We start from the raw sequence: 19,406 nt of genomic DNA, 5'->3' as shown, positions 1-19,406 counted from the left end.
AAATGAGCCAATGTGGAGGAAAAAAAGAGGGTGTATCCTCAGAAAACCCCTTAAGATTTAGATGGAGAGATTCAGTGAGGAGATAGATGGTACAGGTATACAGTAAAGGAGTTATGATAAAACAAATGCATGGGTCAGATTTAAAGGAGAATCAGGGACTGTATCCCAAACAGACAAAATGGAACCTAACAACTGCTAGTCCAGAAAAGGACAGTCTGCATGACAATTGCAAAAGTAGACTGATTCAAAGCCCATGAAGGGGGGGCACGTTAATCTCTTTACTTAATCATGAAGCAAATCAGTCAACATGCAGTAAGAAAGGATGCAGTTCATAAGAATCAAAGAAAAGGGATAAAACACCATATGCTTGAGAAATGAAATCTAAAAAGACCATATTAGGCCTAACTACCTTCTTAGGCAGGGAAGGTAAGGTTAGGCAATCCAAGTACTCTTCTGCCAGAAAAGGCTCAGCTTGTTAATGAGAAAGTGGGGCAAGGTCCAAAAAGATAGGTTGACTGAGTTAATGTTCAATCTTCTGGCAAATAAACATGGATAAAACTCCTTCCAAGTCACCCACACCTAAGGCCTGAGACAGTGCTAGTCACAGATAAATGACCCTCAGAGTGGTAAGATGAATTTCACAATCCATATAAGGAAGAGTTAACTAATAACCAAAAGTATAAATAACAATGTGAATGTAATAAACTGAAATTAGAGTGAAGTTAAGAAACAGTCTTAATAGAAATCAGATGTGAAAAGAAACAAAGATTATTTCATGAATAAACGAACAATGAACATAAAACTTTAAACAAACAAAACATATTTGAGCACAAGCACTTCCAAACAAAAAGTGATAGTTCTGTAGGAACATGACATATGTTATGTTATGTTCCTGTTGATAGAAAAGAGACACAAAATGATTTCCATAAGAGATATGTTGGAATCACTCAATTCCAATAGGTGGGAGCAGAAGGTTTGTGACATGTGTGAAGACAAAAGTTGCATAAAGAGGTCAGCACTAGATGAAAATAGTTAATCTTGTAAAAAGAGGGAAGTACCATATCAAAAATTTATGCTAGTGTTAGTGATGTTAGACAATGTGATTGTTCATTCAGCCATAACAGGCAATATTTAAAATGAATTTTACAGTTTGGCAGAGATAAGGTGAAATAATTTGTCTTGTCAAAGGGTGTTCTAAAGTAATCGAACTGGCCTGTGCTGACTTTGATGAAAAGCAGATAATTATTCAAATTTCTAGATACAACTGTGGTAACCCACAGGGAAAATTATCACAGACTGTAAAATAAGAAACAGTGTAGAGAAAAATAATTATCTTGGAAATTGGATTGTAAAGTAATTAAATCAGTCTGTGTGGACTTATGAGAAGAATATTATTCTACATTTTAGTTACAACTGCAATATCTTATTGTGTAAATAATTTTTATAAATACATTTCACTTGTTTTGAATATTATTTCAAAAGAAGTGGATTGTGTGCTGTCTGTTTATTGTTCAAATTTATCACCAAGAAATGACTGACACTTACTGTAAAAAATCTGGCCTTATAAAAACCTTACAATAGGAAAGAATATGTATTTAACTTCAGTATAAGTAAGAGATATAAGTCCAATAGTTTTTTGTTAAAAGTTAAAGTAAAAAGAACTATATAAAAATCCCATAATTCTGAGAAACAAAAGGAAAAAAATGATCTTTTGTCGAAATACTATTACTCATAAAATTTACTGAACATGAAGAAAATATCACCTTCCTATCAGTGGAGAACTTTAGTTTAATGATGACCACATCATAAGTTAGAACAGTTCATTTTAATACAAGTAGAAGTGAGAATTGCCTCACACATAAAAACCTTTTTTGACAATGATACATGGTAGTAGTTGTACATTCTGTGGAAAATGAGTAGTGTATCTGAAAATATAATTTTTTCTTTAATAAAGTCATTACTTAACCACTGAGGTATAACATAAAAAGAAAGAATTGCATTCCTTATAAAATCATGTTGATATATATTATTCAAGTACACATCCAAATTTACTTGTAGTAAAAATTACTTTAAAATTGTGTAAGCTTAATATGTTGAAAAATTATTGAAACAAAGAAAAACTTGTATTGTAGTTATGATTTCAAGACTAAGCTAAAAAGAATTCAGTCACTCACACTGAAGAATAACTGTTAACACATTTTTAAAAGACTGAGGGACCAACTAAAAATATACTACACATTTTGGTAAATAAAAGGTTTATAACTACTGCAGAAACACAAGAAGACTCAAAAAACAACTTTTATATACTCTTCATACAAAAAAAAGAAGAAATATACTTCCTTACAAAGTTCTCAGTTATTACTAACAAAATAACACAATGTCTTTGTCAAAACTGGCTTTCATTAATGTTATATTTACCAAATAGTGTACTTCCCTATAAATATTTATAAATTTTCATTGTACATTGATTCAACAATATTTTAACAAAAACATCATCATACCATATCTCAAAGAACACTCATATGGTAAATATTAGCCTATGACCTACTACATTTGATGTAAAAACTAATCACACCTTTCTAAACACATCACCTAGCTGTAGTGTTCCAGATATTCACTTTTATAGAATAAACTGCTTAACTTTTCTAACAAGTCTTCATTTTCTATTATTTCAAATCATTAATTACAAAAAAAAATGTTTTGTCAGTACAGAATACTAGCAATAAAATACTGTTAAAGGTGTAACAAAAAACACAGTTTCAACCTCATGAAACAAGAGAATAGTAATTAATGAAATACATGACACTGCTATAAATATTATTAAGAAAAGGGAACATTAAGCAAACTTGATATATGCAGTTTTGTTTACTACATAGTTAGCTATTTCTTTATGTTTGGGGGATTTCACGAAGTATTTGTACTTAAACAGGAAAATTCAAGATGACAGAAGGTCATTTACTAGGTCATAAAAGTCACCTGTAAGTCACATAAGAAAACTTTTTAAACCAACTTAAATCTGTTATTTACAAACAAATCTTAAAACCATTCAAATTAATAGTACACACCACATCTTCAGGCAAACCATTCCATTTATCTTGTACACATCTAACCAGTTTGAGTCATATGATGTCTTCAGTCCTATAAAGATTAACAAAATTATATTATTTTTTCTAATGAAAAAATAAACAAAAGATCAACCTTTAGAATTTATATCTTACCCTTAAGCTTTGTGCTTTAATTATCTTCAAGAATATGATATTTCTACATATATATAATAGTTTATACTGTTACAACTTTATTCTTTCTCTATGTATATGCTTAGTCATGCTTTTCCTATTAATATAAAATCTGAATACATTTTTTTACATTCACTTTCTCTCATACTTTGGAAGTGATCACAAATACTATTTTCTCCCAACAACACTTTTAAAGTCTCGGATTATCACTCAATATTCATTTCTCAGAAACACGTCTGCTGTTATCAAACCATGTAACATTCATTTTAAAGTATGTACTAAAATTATTAAGGTAACATTTTGTTGTTGTTTTTTTAAACTGGTTATCCATTCAGAAATAAGTTATTTGGATAAGAAATAAGATTGTCAAAGGTGTTTGGCTAGTGCTTGATAAAAATTACAAAGTCTGTGACAGTCATTCAAGAATTTCTGATAACATGTAGACTAAACTGTGACTATGCAGGACATAATAAAAATGGTTACATGCAAAAATTTAATTTGCTATAATAAAAGAAAAAAGGGCTTTACTGTTTGTTGTCATGGTTAGTAAAATATATAATCACCAACAATTGATTATTAATTAGTTAATAATTCTGACCCTTATGTGATTATATAGTAACCAGAACAATGATTAACATTCAATCACTATAACCTTATTGTGAGCACTCAAAAGCTACATAGCTTCCTGTAGTGAGACTAGAGAGAAAATTTAAGAAACATCAAATACACCACTGCTATGGTTTTACAAAAAACATCAAACTGGATTTTATGATAAAAAATCTGCCTAGATTAAGTTGTTATATATACCAGTAAAGCTGAAACCAGATCAGTTTTGCTGAATGCCTGTAAATTACATTATTCTAATGCTATAAGAACACAGTGTTTCACTTTTAGTTCAATCACACACCATAAAAAAATTGGAGGAAGAGTTACTACATTGGTGTTCACTTTTAGTTTATTTTTTGTACTATCTGGGAAGCAACATTACAAGTTGCTAAATTTGTAATCAGTTTTATAAACTTTTAATTCCACACATACAGTAGCTTGACACTTATGCATAATCACTGCAATAACAGTTTGTCTTTTTGCAATATTGTTTGTCGGGTTTATAACCAAAAACAATTTACTCTAACTTTTATATTGTGTGTGTATCTTTGTTCCTTTACTTGAATTTCAATTTACCGTAATGTACTGGTTAATTTATATATATATATTGCATTTAAATTAAAATATATACTTCAGAGTTTATAATTTTTCACTACTTGACACCAAAATTTAAATTCGGTTAAATATTTTAAACATATTTTTAATAAACTTCAGTATTTAGTAATTTTATTTTAACTTGAAGTTATAATTTTCCTATACTGAAAATTTATATCTAATGTGCACTTATCTCTTCTCACATAAATATATTCTAGTTCAGTGTTGCCTTTCACATGCAAGAACTTTTTTTGCACATGCCACAAGCCTTTTTTCTCCCCTCCATTGGAATTAACCAATTCCAATGCATCTCCTATACGAAAACCCTCCACCAATAAAACGTGTGACAGAATCTCATTACATATGTGACTCCTCCTATTCAATTCTACCTAAATATTATTTTGAGTTTTGGCATAAAAATGAAGCACTGGTTTCCAATGTGAAGGAAGAGTACGAAGTGTGAAAGGAAGTAAATACTAACTGTAAAATACATTTTCAGTATAGGAAAATTATAAATTGCAAAATGATACGTTACCTCCTTTCATACAAACAACTAGTATCCCATAGTAAATAGGTGGAGGGTTTGTTGTTTTTTTGTTTTTTTTATTTTGCGCAAAGCAACTCAAGGGCTATCTGGGATAGCCATTCCTAATTTAGCAGTGTAAGACTAGAGGAAAGGCAGCTAGTCATCACCACCCACTGCCCACTCTTGGGCTACTCTTTTACTGACGAATAATGGGATTGACCATCACAATATAATGCTCCCATGACAGAAAGGGTGAGCATGTTTGGTGCAAACAGGATTCAAACCCTCAATCCTCAGATTATGAGTCAAACGCCTTAACCCACCTGGCCATGCCAAGCCCAATTGGTGGAGGGACCAGAGCAAGAAACAAATATCCTTTAAAAGCATCCAAAGGACACCCCCTAAAATAAGATAGTCACACTTTAAGATCTGGTCAAAGAGACTGCACAACATCTGGACCAGGTATACTCTTCACCCATCACAGAAAATATATTGCACCTATGGGCAGAAAATAGAGGAGCACACACATCCAACTGGAAGAGAACTATTGTCAGAATGTGATCTAAACCATGCAATATTTATGCAACTCAGTTCCATATATTATAAAAGTGAGTAATGGAAATGAAGTGCCCCTAGGTGTAGAGTGGTACACACAGTCATCTATATCCAAAACCCATGCCACTGAGAACCAACATCCACGTGGGGATAGGACAAAGATCATGCCATCAAAAAGTCAACTACAAACAAAACCTAACACCTAAGCACTGACATCCATGTGGAAATAGGGAAAATGATCATACCATCAGTAAGTCAACTATAATCCTAAATCAAGATCACTGGGAACTGATGTTCATGTGGGAGTAGATATTAGGATATACAAGTAAGCATTCATGACATCCATCATGGTCATCCACAAACATGAAGAAAAAACAAACCGAGGGCAAAAAATGATTTTATGGTAAAACAGAGTAGATCAAGAAACTAATAAATGTGGGATAAATCTATTGCAGACTGTCATTCTCCAGTTTTCTTGGAAACAACAAACAGCCTTGAATAAAAGTATGGAGAAAGATGATGAACAGGTATGATGACCTGTTAAGACAAAAGGTTTTGTACTGCTTCTGACAGATAAGATCTCAGGGCATAGGGAAAAAAAGGGGTACCTAAAACAAGTGGAGGGGGGGGGGAATTTGAAGACAAATTACTTATTGATTTGTGACAACAGATCATCAAAGAGGAGAAAATTCTCAAAGTTAAGCTCTCACTGAAGTGGAACCCATTGGGTAGTCACCAGTACTGTTGGCACCATGCCTATCTACATTGAATAAAATGAGATGAGGTATCCCTGAAAGAAAAAAACAGGTAAGGACAAAGAAGGACTAGGACAGGAAACAGGAAAATGGGCTTGTCATGGTTCCGACTACAACAAACAGGTTAACAAAGATAAAAGGGTAATTTCAAAGTCTCAAGTACATAGTCAAAAACATGCTCCTGAAGAAAAAGGGCCACACATAAATCTCTTAGATAAGTACATGACAAAGAAATCTGACAAAAGGCTGCATGGGACCCAGAAGATCTCAACAATAAAGAAACCATGTATGTAAAGCAAGAGCTAAAGACAACAAACAAGCCAATGTGGAGGTAATAAAGGAGGCCATTCCTTAAGAAATCTTCAAGATTTTAGTGTATCACTTCATGAAGGAGATGTATGGTAGATTAATACTGTAGATGTGAAGTAAGGGTAAAACAAAAATGCATGAAAATTGGACATGGGTTAAAAACACAAGAACATCAGGGATGCCCACACACACAGCTAAAATAGACCACAACTGTTGAGAGTTGAGAAACTGACAGTCAACTTTATGATAAGCCAAAACAAACTGATCCATAGCCCATGGAGGGTGAAGCATTCTGGCACTCCAATCAATTTTGAAGCAAATTGCTCAGCATCAATCCTAATATCCAGTGAGGGTGGAAAACCTAAATACAGAGATAAAGAACTATCATGCAACGATGAAAGACAAGGATTATAGGAAATTGAAGGAATGGATAAAACATCACAAACCTGGGATATCAGGTCTGAAAACTCAATGGTGGAAAAAGACTATAAAAATCTTCATAAGCTCATACAGGTTCAGCTTGTTCAGGAGAAGGTGGTTGATCCATGTAACAATCAATCTCTCAGCAGATAATTGCTAATAAATCCAACAATGGGTCATGCCCAACTGTAGCCTGTTAAAGAGTATTTATAGAAAGTATGATACCCAAAGTGGTAGCATGAACCTTAAAATTCATTTTAGAAACACGAATCAAGCAAAAATGTTTGATATACAAATGCAAATGTGAAAGAAAAAAGAAAAATTGGAAAGTTACATTAAAGTAAAAGGGGTCTTCAATATAATGGAACAAAAATGATGAAGAAATCACACTCAAGTGAAACTATTAAATTTACAAGCACAAAACACACCAAAAGTACCAAAAAGTTAAAAAAGAAAAACACGTCTAAACACGATTACTGTCAAACAGAAGTGAGAGGCAGAAATAAACAGAGAGAGTCATATGCATAATAAGTGTATGTCACACACTTATTGAGAGATGCCTTAGAATAAGTTAATTTCAATAGAGGGGAGAAAACAGGCTTGTAGCATGTGTAAGAAAAATGTTCTGCATATTGAGCTTAACACTGAGTGGGATTAGATATTTAAGTGACACAGAATGCACTGTATCAGAAATGTCTTATTATTATTGCAGACTTGTCCTAATTTTACTTAAGTGTTCATTACTCAAAATTTATGGAAAAAAAATGTTCATTATATCAATAGTTCTACTTTTGCATATTAAATTTACAAAATTTGTCACTAAGAAATAGAAAATATTTCTTACAGTGAAAAATTAAAAGTAGCAAAAGATAAAATTAATAATCTAATGGCATTTACGTTTTCAGAACTATTCTCTTTATTATTAAGACTGTAAATAAATATTAGTCTTTGCTACAGAAAAAGAGGTCTGTCACACTTTTCACTTTTACATTTTACTAGCTCAGTAGTAGTGTCTGTTGAGCTTAAACATTCAAGATAGATACAACATTTGATAAATCTAGAAATTTGAGCTCATAGTAAACCACGTTTGCATAAAGAGCATGTACCAAAATTTCAGCAAATAGTTGAAAGTTACTAAAAAAATCAATTAACACAAACTAGGCTTATTGTCTTGAAGAAAAAAACTCTAGGTGAGCTGATGAAGAAAAAGACCTGAACATAGCTACTACACCCTCTAAACAATGTACATTAGCTAGTAACAAGACAAACAAGATTACAAGTTTGAAACTTGATTATAAAGAACTCATTTCTAAAAAAAAGTTTTGAACAGTCTGACTAGGTATTTAAAAATATTGTCAAAACATAATACATTTATAATAATTTTTTTCATTACCTGATCAAACCATCTCAAAACATTTTAGATCAAGTTTAGGTTGTATATACAGAAATATAAGTTGAAGGATCTTTTCAGTACAGAAATATTAAATATTACATTCAGTAACTTTAATTCTGATGTCTTTCTCACCTCATTTAAGGAGTTATTGAATTTTTGAAGAATTATCAGAGAATAGTTACCAGAATGATTCCAGGTTTGAAGAGGGTTGTTGTTCTATTGGGGTACAGTTAAAACTTTTTGATATATTTCTGCTTAAAAGGAAAGTAACTTAAAAGAACATGGTTAAAACTTTTAAGAATACTAAAGTTTGGAATTCATAAATCAAGGTGGTGTAAGATTAAAGGACACAAATTTAAGATATGGAAAATTTAGACAATTATAATTAGGACAGTGTTAGTGTCATAATTGAAAGACTGGCCTATAAAATAGTTTGTCTTTGGGTGTGTTTGAGGAAGCAGGATTAAAGGAGTTTAAGATAAAAATGAATAAGTAACTTAGAAACCAGTTTTCTCCATGTAGTTCGGATGAGGGTGGCAGAAGAAGAGAGAATAGCCTAGTTAGGCCAAACACCCCTTGGTAACCCTTAGAAATGAAAAATACAATTTCTTAATATTGCTTTTATCCCTGAATGAGATTTAAAATTAACTTGGCTAAATTTTTTAATACAAGTTAACATCTAAATAAGTTATCTATTCATCCAAACCATGTAAGTATGAAGTAAACACATTTTCTTGGGCCTTCTTCTGCAATAAGAATTTGATTAAAATAAAATTTAAAACAATTTTTGGCATTTACAATAATTAAAAATTACCATTTTTCTTCTTATGTATTTATTACTTTTAAATTTAGAAGAAGAAATGGAATCATTTAAAAGCTAAACACAATAAACCATTATGTAAGCATATTTAATAAGAGGCAATAACGTTTAGCATTCACTTGAATCATACATAAAGCAAAGCCTTTACTTGTAGCTAGAACCTAGTCACTTTATTTTACGAGCTCAATTTTTATAAAACAACCTGGATTTTAACTGCAGTAGGAATCCACTACCAGCATTCTTATTTTGAATACTTTGAGCTCTAAAAGGAAATTTTGCTTCTCCTTTCTGAAAAAAGAAATATCTCTTTCCAGTTATCCAAAGATGACAATAATTCCAGTGGGAAACCAATTAATTTTCTAATAGACTATTATTTAAAGTTTTAAATATAGGCATTTTATTTATTAAAAGTCTTACTTCACAAAGCAGTGCACACACACTTTTATATTAACTATGAACATTTCTACTGGTTGTATTTTGTAGTGCATAAGAATGAATAAAAGCTAAATTTCTGCAGACAAATTTCACATATGGTGAAAAGCTGTTTAGAAGTAGTAAACAAAATAATATGAAAGTAGAAGTTTATTCATACATACATTTTAATGAATTTAATCTTATTAAAATCTTCAGTGTTGCTGGTTGTGAGGGGAATGATGCTTGCTGCTTTACAAAAAGGGTTTAGATCATATGGCATATTAGATAAGTAACACAGGCTTTTAACACTCCTACGAAAAGTGGGGCCTAATAGGCCCCAGAGCAACTTGAAAGGTTATTAATATTAGGCTAATAATTTTGTATTTAAATGAAATTGCCATTTAAATCCATTAATGAATGGATTAACGAGATTCCCACTGTCCCTATCTACTATCTAGCGAAACCACAGCCAGGGGAACGGGCTTGGAGAAATCAGGACTAGAAACGTCTTTTCGTAGGAGTGTTAATAAGTGCAAGATGGGAATAACTAACAGTTTCATGTATGAAAAGGATCCTGATGTTTTGGTTGATCAGTTTCTTAAGCCAATTAAGCAGAGTGCAGTTGGATAGTGGTTGAATAACAAATAGTATTTGGGGTTGTATTTATAGAAATATTAAATATAAATCAATACAGGTTATTATTCTACTGTGTGGACCCCATTTGCAGTAATATGTTCAGTCTTGGATTTCTTGAATTGTTGTAAAGGGTTCAAACAAGGATCACTATAAGGATACCTGCAACAGAAGGGTTGCCATATGAATAAGGATTGAATCTCCGACACATTCTTTGAAAAAAAGAAGTGTTAAAGGAGATCTAACTGGGGTGTTTAAGATTATTAAGGTAGTGAAAACACCAATGCATAATCTATTTTTGCATTTAATATTGAGATAAATGGGGACACAATTATAAGTTTCTGGAGAGTAAAAGCTCAGATAGTTTTTTCTTTTCTACCATGGTGGTTGGTCTTTGAAATGGGTTACCTTTAGAGATGGTGGATGCACTAAATCTACAATAATTTAATTCTATAAGATCCAGATGTGATGCTTTAATACATTAGTTATATAGTTGTTTTACTAAAAAACACCTGTTAAGTGAAATAGTTCAACACTTCAGAATTCCTGAAAATTATGTACCTTCTGCAAATAATATCTTATTTTTTATATATAAAATTTGTCAATTTGAAAAGATTTCATAGTGATATGTTTTTAATAAACATTGTTTCAAAACTTTCCAATAAAGTTTACTTCCTAAAATAAATTTTTTATCTCTGTTTTGATTTGAAAATTAAGCCATGCAATTTCAACATGTTTATAATTACTGGTTTCTAATAACTTTATCACAACAAAGTTATAAAGCTAATCAGCATTTTTAATTATTTTAATTTTTTAAAATTAAATTAACTTCTATTTTTAATTAGAAGATTTTGTTTAATACACAAAATATATTTTAAACCCCTTGCTTATTTATTTTGTTTCTCTGCCCATTCAAACAATTACAAAGGCTAATATGGTCTAATACAAACAGGTCTAACAAAGGGCCTTATCAGCAAAATGAAACTAGATATGATTGATGGTAAAATGACTTAACTAAGCCTACCTCAACTTCTTCCATAAAACAATTGTATTTATTGTATTTCAACATCATAATTAAAATGCACTACAAAATGTTGAAATCAAGAGACTAACTGTAGTGGAAGTTGTTTACAAAAAAACTTTCCTTCTGGCAATATACCGTCAAGATAAGCTATGACTTCTCAATAATGAGATACATACAAGTACCTCCACCATGACAACTGATGTTGAGAAACAATGACTGGCTAAAAATCAATAAAATTACATATCTTTTTTTAAGGTTGCACAAACAAACTTGCACTATTTTGTTCAAAACTAATATGATTTACAAATACCATATAAAAATTCATGTGGTTCAGAAACACTAATGATTTTAATGGGAACTCGCTAAAAACAACTCAAATCAAAATTTGTGATTTTTTGTATGCATAAAATTAAATAATTACAACTCTTTAAGATTGAATTTCAACTTTAAGTATTTTATTTCTTCAATATGTGGAAAAACAACTAGTAATATATTTTCTATAATATTCTTTTGGTTAAATGGTACAAGTTTGCCCTCAAAACAGACCATCCCATTGAGACACTAAAGAGTTTGGAGAATGCTTAATAAAATTCAAAAGAAAGACTCACAACCCAAGCCCTTTCAAATAATTAACTATTTATAAAAATTCATGATTTAGATTTTAAGAAAACAATATTAAGTTACAATTTTGTTGTTTAGCAACATCAAAGAAGGAAACATTAACAAAAGACAACTGACTTTTATATATATTTCAACTAGTTAATGAATGTTGACATTTTGTATGCTCAGATATTTTGTTTTATTTGCATGTTTACCCCCCTCCCAATATGAGTGGTTAATACAGTAACTTCATGTTGGCATACAGCATTTCAATCAGGGTCATATACAACAATACAAATACAATCCAGTAGTGTTTTTATCATTTCCTAATTACTGGAATTAGTCATAAGACTATAAATATGAAACACTTGTCACAATAGTACTCGTATACTGTAAAAGCTAGCTTCCATATAAATCTGTACCTGGCTTTTATTATAATAGCTATCTACTCTGCCACAGGTGTTAGAATTTTATCATACTCCAAGAACACAACTTACAGTAATGGCATCAGCCACATGTTCTTTATAACTTAAGAATGCAAAACCCCTTTAGGTATAATACATAATTTTTCAAAAACCTATTCAAGTCACTGATATACATATGTGTGTATGTGTGCAATGAACTATATAACATAAAACAATTATAATACAAATAACACATTTTATAATCCTTAGTAAAATACGTCAGAAATTTTTTTAAACAAATTATATATGTGTAGCTCAAAGTGCTTACAAATCATGCAGTGAGAAAACTCCTTTAATTTTCAAAACTTTCAATGAAAAGCTGTTATGCATATAATGATTTGATACCCATAATTTACATGTAATTAATGTAAAGCAAATATCTATAGTGATATAATTTATCTAATGATTATTATAGCAACTGCTAAATTACTATTCCTAGCAGTAGTAATAATAGTATTAGGTTCTAAATCTGTAAATATAGTAACAAATGTTCGGAAATAAAAGTCCACTACCAAATATGTTAGGTTGTTCATGACAATGATTACAGTATTCCCTTCTCATTTGCTTTACGTTTTAATGAATTTAACGAATAAAAAAATTAGGAATTCTAACACTGGAAACAGTAGGATAAACATCACCATCACTGTATCAGTCAGTATCAGTGACAGATGTCTACCTTAGGCCTAAGAAGACTAACTGTATAAGGACTAATCTAAAGAAATATATAAGACTGCAAAATCACAAAGATAATACTATACATCTTTAATATCTTTACTAAAATACAGACTCACTCTTTCTGATTATCTGGCATGTTTTTACCATAAAATTCGTTAATTTAACTTCAACGACAAGTTTCGAAACTCGAGAATACCAAAATAGAATCGTTTAATTTATCCCTAGCGGAATTTAAGTTGTTAATAAAAATATCATAGACTTTTCTCAACTGGTGAATTTAGACACAAAGTGATATTTCTTGGAATATTTATGATATTATGCAAGTATTAATTAACTTTTTTAAAACGTTCTTTGGATATTGTATTTTTTTATAATTCTAAATTTGACAAATACTTTCAGAAATTATTATACTTAAAGAGACTTTTCCAAACGAAAACATCAAAGAATCGTGTAAGTAGTTGTTACTTTTTATTTCATTGTCAGGTTATTTTAACATACCTTGAGGAAGAATTCAATGTTCGGTTTATCTAACATTAACCAATTAATTTATTTCCTTCTTTAACTTTTCTACAAATGTAAACACTGTAGCTATTTTCTAACCACTGTACACTACTCACGTAAAAAAAAACTTACTTGTACAATTTATTGGCTGATAAGGCCGGTAACTGAAAACAAAACGTAGTTACTGATTCACTTCTAACTGAATTTTTTTTTTTTAAAACAAAAACGCTTTCCGACTAATTCACTCTACTCACTAGAAATAACTCTATCTTTTGAACTATCTCTTTCGAACTTCGTATTTATAATCCACTATCGAATTTATTTGAAACTTGATTTAAATCCTTAGAACAATATTTACGCCTATATTATTAAAACTTTTATACGTTAACGCCTCATCATTGCAACCCGCGTCTTCCTCCTATGATTAACAAATAAATTACAACATTACTAAAAAGAAAAAAAAACTTACTGCAGTGTCCCCTTCCCGGACTGGGAAGTCTTTTAACAATACTAGTACAAAACTAAAACATTACACTGAACTGTCTGTTCACTAACTCATTTTGGGGTATTTCTCTTTCTAGTCCCATGGTAAACGAATGGTATGGCATCTTGTCATAGCTAGAATAATTTATTCTTGCTAAGTGGTCGAGTGAATTTACTGACAACTTCATCCTTGGTGACCTTGAAATAGTTTCGACAGAAGTTCCAGACTTCTCTGCAGGTTGAGATTCCACTAACAAGTTATTTTTTGGAGTTACTCATTTGACTATTTTTTCATAGATGTACATACAGATACGTTCAGAGTGGACGACCTTTAACTTGAATTTCCTATACTACTAGATTCTGTTATCAACATTCTTGATTCTTTTCTGTACGATATAAGGCTCTCCTGAACGACTACTTAACCTTGAAGTTTGTCCTTTCTTGCGACGAGAACTGTTGATCCATGCTGTATCATCTTGACAAAATCCATTTTTATTAGCAATAGCATCATAGTGACCTTTCATTTTATTACAAGGTGATTTAAGTCGTCCTTGGTTAAAGACAAGCCTGGTATTTTTATTCTTTACATCTAACATGATTTTTTTAAACCACCCATTCCTCAGAAAATACTATATGTACAATTATTGTTAATAATTCCTATTTTTGATATTTTACTTCATGGTAGTGCAATAACCATTATCTCTGTTTCCACTTGAATTTCAACATCTTGTGCAGTAAATGCATGTAGTAAACAGGGATTTTCTTGTCATAGTGTGAAGTTATCTTAAGTGAGCTTTGCTTTGTATCTATGTCAGCATAAAATCAACTCCAATATGTGTTCTTCGCCAGTTACTCACACATCATGAGATATAGAGAAGATTTTAAAGTAAAGGTAACTTCTAATTTTTCTCTTGCCAAAACTTTATGTCCACTTACTATCTGGGTCACTTCTTCTTTCTCAATCCCTGGAACCAATCTCTCAAACTGGGTGAAATGTTTGTAGATAGAAAACTAGTGGTTTGTTTTGAATTTCGCGCAAAGCTACCCGAGGGCTATCTACACTAGCCGTTCATAATTTACAAGTCTAAGACTAAAGGGAAGGCAGCTAGTCATCACCACCAACCGCCAACTCTTTTACCAACAAATAGTGGGACTGAATGTTACATTATAACGCCCCCATGGCTGAAAGGGCGAACATGTTTGGTGTGACGGGGATTTGAACCCACGACTCTCAGGTTACTAGTCGAGTGCCTTAACCATCTGGCCATGCTGTACCAGGGAATTAGTGCTGACCAACGTAATGCAAGGTTTCCATCAATAAAACCAAGGACTTGGGGACGGTTTTATTCAAGTAATAATTCTTTTATCAGTTGTAGTAGGCAGAAGATTCCCAACTGTGTTTTATCTCATAAAACGAATTAGTTCTTGTCTTTTTGGTTTCTCATTAGTTTTGTGTCGTTCTCTTTTAATCTGGTTGAGTTCAAACATATATCCTCAGAGTATCATCTTCTTGACTTCATACCAGGTGTTGTTTTCTTACAATATTGGCTGTAATGGCCAACTTTGACACATTACTTCACTCGCTCTTCAACTTTCAAAAGAAGTTCTTATTTTGTGCAAAATTTTGTCTGAAATTTGTGATTATATGTTATTTCAAGGTATTATCTTACTTATTTCAATAATTCCATACAACCCGTTGTCGAACCAATTATTTTCATTATTCTAAACTATTATCAGTAAGAGTTAATGCTTCGATATTATTAGATCTGAACATCCTGCAACTTTGAGATTGCGTTTTCAGCTATTTGTTCATGACTTTGATAGATTCTAGTCCCAAATAAAACTGTGTGCATTTCTTTGAGGATGTATAGGTACTTTTCTTCAGCCCAATTCTCATGTTCCTATATGTTACGGCATCTTTAAAATAGTAATTAGCCAACAAATTTATCATTTCATAAGCCCTTACAAATTTTCTGCATGTTTGACTAACATATATATATGTATACATAGGGCCCGACATGACCAGGTGGGTTAAGGCGTTCGGCTCGTAATCCGACGATCGCGGGTTCGAATCCCCGTCGCACCAAACATGCTCGCCCCTTCAGCCGTGATGGTCAATCCCACTGTTTGTTGGTAAAAGATAGCCCAAGAGTTGGCGGTGGGTGGTGATGGCTAGCTGCCTTCCCTCTAGTCTTACACCGCTAAATTAGGGACAGCTATCAAAGATAGCCCTTGAGTAGGTTTGCGTGAAATTCAAAAACAAACAAACACTACTAAATTAGGGGCAGCTAGCGCAGATAGCCCTCGTGTAGCTTTGCGTGAAATTCAAAAACAAAGAGATAAACCATGCAAAATTAGAGTTTGTTAAAATTTATGAAGAGATTCAGTAAATATGTATTTATATACAAAAATATAAATGATAACTTATTATAAGCATGATATTTCATATGTTTTTATGGGGCATAATTTTGAACATAATTTATGTCTAAAAATGCTTGTTCTTGTTTCCAAAATTAAATAGTACAAGATGATGAAACACTTTAAATGATTTCGACAGAACGGTGAAATCTCTCCCTCTTTCTCTTTTTTGATTTTAACCGTTTACATAATCATGAACAGCTGTTTAAACTAACAACATTTCACATGTGGCACTTTCCAAGTTGTGTGGTTTTTTTTAAAACTTCTTTCGCGCTCTGTATGCCATAATGAACAGACTGAGACTCAAACAAACGTTGGAATGACACTAAACACGTTGATACCAGTACTATTTCCAAGCGTATGCGTAGTTGTCACGTTGCCAACAGCTGATAGTGTTGTTGGTTTTTATTATTTTATTTGTTTTCGAACATTCATCGCGGCTGTACGAGAAAAAGATTGGGTTGAATGTAACACACTTTAAAATTTTCTGGATACCAAACATTATGATTTTTTTTTTCAATTGTTTATGGGTTTGATTAATAAAAACACCAATTAAAAATACATAAATGAATATTTTTAATATCGAAAGTTTAAATATCTTACTTGTTCTTAATATAACCGTACTTGTTAATTAACGATTTTTCAAATTTAATAATTTTTGAAGGATTTCTGAAAAATGCTTTTTTTCTAAAGAAGTGTATGTGCTACCATTTTATTTTTGTTTTATTAGATTACGAATAACTTGATGAAGGTAAAGGGCCTAAAGTAGCATCCTTGAGAAAGAAAGCACGAGTCTTCCGTAGATTTGTTTTTCCCTGATAGTTTTGCCAACGACGCAAAAGTTATTTTTGACTTTCCTAAAAGAAGTTTTACGTCAGTCAGTCACTTTATAGCTGGCTTGTATATCAGTAGCGCTGACTCAACGTTTCATGATCTCCGAAATTTTTGTAACGACATTTTAAATGTTGGTGGTGAATTGTTGTGAACACAACATGATTTTCTTGTATTACTTTTCGGTCATACTCTGGCAACGAGACATTGGGTGAATGAAATAGTTTAGGTGAACAAAACTGAAGTGAATAGATATAATGTCTTGACAAGATCTTATTGACTAATATTCGAGAATGGATAATTTAGTTCGAGCTTTAGGTTCTGGTGTGCACAGCTACCGACCATTTCAGCATAGATATTTAGAATCAGAAAACTTGTATAAACCACAAAATCTGCAGAAGCTATGTAAAGTGGCAATTGTTAAAATTTCTTCGTTACGAAAACTAAAGTACCATAAAGATCAAATACATTTACCGGCGTTCCTAGTGCAATATCTATCGAGTTTTACGACCGATGATTTTGAAGAAATTGAATGTGCTCCATTTACTGATTTATTCAACTTGAACTTCTACCATCGAGCCTTAACGTATCGTGTTAGATGTCGCTTGGATGGTCAAGAATATCTCGCTGCTTACGGGACTGCTTTTCAACAACTTAATGAAACTTATGATGAGGAAAGACAACGTTGGATTAAAATATTCCACAAACATCTTATGTGTGTTTATGCTGAAATCACTGATGAATCAACAGGTAATAATTTCTTTCTATTAGACGTCCCACAAGCAACCCTTGAGCACGTGCATGCCCTGATGTTCAGTTGTGGCTTGACTATCCCTGAAGGTCAGTTATGGGAGTTATCTTATCAACTAAGTTCGATACTGCTTCACATATTATCTTGCGGACTTCACTATGGACCATTTGGTTTAGATAACATCTTTATGGTTGGAAACATCGTTGTTTTGGAAAATGAACTTACCCGAAAATCTCGCATTGAGTCAGGACGAGGGTCCATATTTCGACAAGGTAATACCAGTGCACGACAGATAACCACAAAAGGAACCAAAAAGAAAAACTCTAACTTTAAAAATTCACTGACTCATTCAAACCGTGAAAGTTTAGAAACAAAAGCAATTTGGTATTTTGGACAAGTTCTTTGTAAATTGGCAACTACAAGCTTTGGAAATTCTGCATTCTTGTACCCGCTAGACTTGCCTCAGACTCGTTATGTATTTCTTCAACGATGCATGTCAGGAGAACTACGTAACATTTATTCATCAGAATTGAAACAATTGATAATAAGCACACAATTTCCAAATCGTGTACCAAAACTTACCTTGGAAGCAATACACAATCGATCCTATTCAATGCTTAAGAGATTGAGTCCAAAATCACTTCTTGTATCGGAATGTCATTTACTTGATTGGTTCATGAAGGAGAATGGAAGAACTCCATCCCCCGATCCAAAGACTGAAAAATGAACTGTGTTTAAATCTCTTACATTAATTAAATTATGACAAATTTAAGTCAGTAATTATATAATTGCTCTAAATTATACGTTTAGAAATATACAATATGTTTCTGATATGGACTACATAAAAACACCAAATATTTTTTGAAACTATTACAAATAATAAGCGAACCTGTCAAACATTAAATTAAAATTTTATTCAAATATGTTAAAAAATCAACTTAGTTTTACTCATTTTGGATACATTTCTTACAAGGTATATGTTAGTTTATTTTTTACCTGTCAATTTCACAAGAATTTTTATGTTCATATTACATGTTGTTGACGTGGAAAATAAAATAATTTTGTTTAACCATTGACGTCAGTGTTTTACTATAGTTATATAAATTTGTAAATCACATTTTATAGCGTTAACACGTTTGGGTTATATTTTAATGTTGTTATAACAACAACATTAACAGTAGCATCACCTTCAAACTTCATAAAACTCAAAAGCAGCAATTTGAAACGTCTAGGTAGAAAATATTTTTTGCTATATATGTGTATGTATATAAAAATGCATCCGTTATTCTTATTACGGTGTTATAAACACATGTGTTTGCTATTTTAGCAATTTATTTGTTTGTCGTTTTTCAGGTGCTTATTAATTGTGCATATCATTTTTATTAGTTTTAAATACGA

General features: G+C 31.7%; 2 protein-coding genes across 5 annotated transcripts in view; one reads left to right on the top strand and one right to left on the bottom strand.

Moving 5' to 3' along the window:
• Positions 1–14,117, bottom strand: part of Pli (E3 ubiquitin-protein ligase pellino) — a 43,691-nt gene extending 29,574 nt beyond the window's left edge. Inside the window, exons 1-3 of one of the 4 annotated variants that reach the window (XM_076460154.1) lie at positions 13,141–13,236; positions 8,816–8,979; positions 3,066–3,138 (exon numbers count right to left, since the gene is read on the bottom strand). In XM_076460154.1, coding sequence (XP_076316269.1) covers positions 3,066–3,085 — 20 coding nt within the window. In that variant the 5' untranslated portion in view covers positions 3,086–3,138; positions 8,816–8,979; positions 13,141–13,236. Of the gene's footprint in view, positions 1–3,065; positions 3,139–8,815; positions 8,980–12,861; positions 12,926–13,140; positions 13,282–13,994 lie in introns of those variants that run through there. The other 3 variants (XM_076460163.1, XM_076460146.1, XM_076460140.1) reach the window with 3 other exon arrangements.
• A 3,159-nt stretch (positions 14,118–17,276) lies between these two features.
• On the top strand, positions 17,277–19,077 carry LOC143228776 (uncharacterized). The gene has a single exon (XM_076460129.1). It carries the CDS (start codon positions 17,551–17,553, stop codon positions 18,733–18,735), a length of 1,185 nt encoding a protein of 394 aa, XP_076316244.1. The 5' UTR covers positions 17,277–17,550; the 3' UTR covers positions 18,736–19,077.
• Positions 19,078–19,406: the final 329 nt, after the last annotated feature.

The sequence above is a fragment of the Tachypleus tridentatus genome, chromosome 1 (genome assembly GCF_004210375.1).
Source record: "Tachypleus tridentatus isolate NWPU-2018 chromosome 1, ASM421037v1, whole genome shotgun sequence".
In the NCBI taxonomy this organism is placed as follows: domain Eukaryota; kingdom Metazoa; phylum Arthropoda; class Merostomata; order Xiphosura; family Limulidae; genus Tachypleus; species Tachypleus tridentatus.
The sequence above is the reverse complement of the archived record's forward strand: the minus strand, read 5'-3'. Positions and strand labels throughout refer to the sequence as shown.

Bases quoted from the DNA above. Each gene is read 5' to 3' on its own strand.
- LOC143228776 (XM_076460129.1), top strand. From the start codon at position 17,551: ATGGATAATTTAGTTCGAGCTTTAGGTTCTGGTGTGCACAGCTACCGA.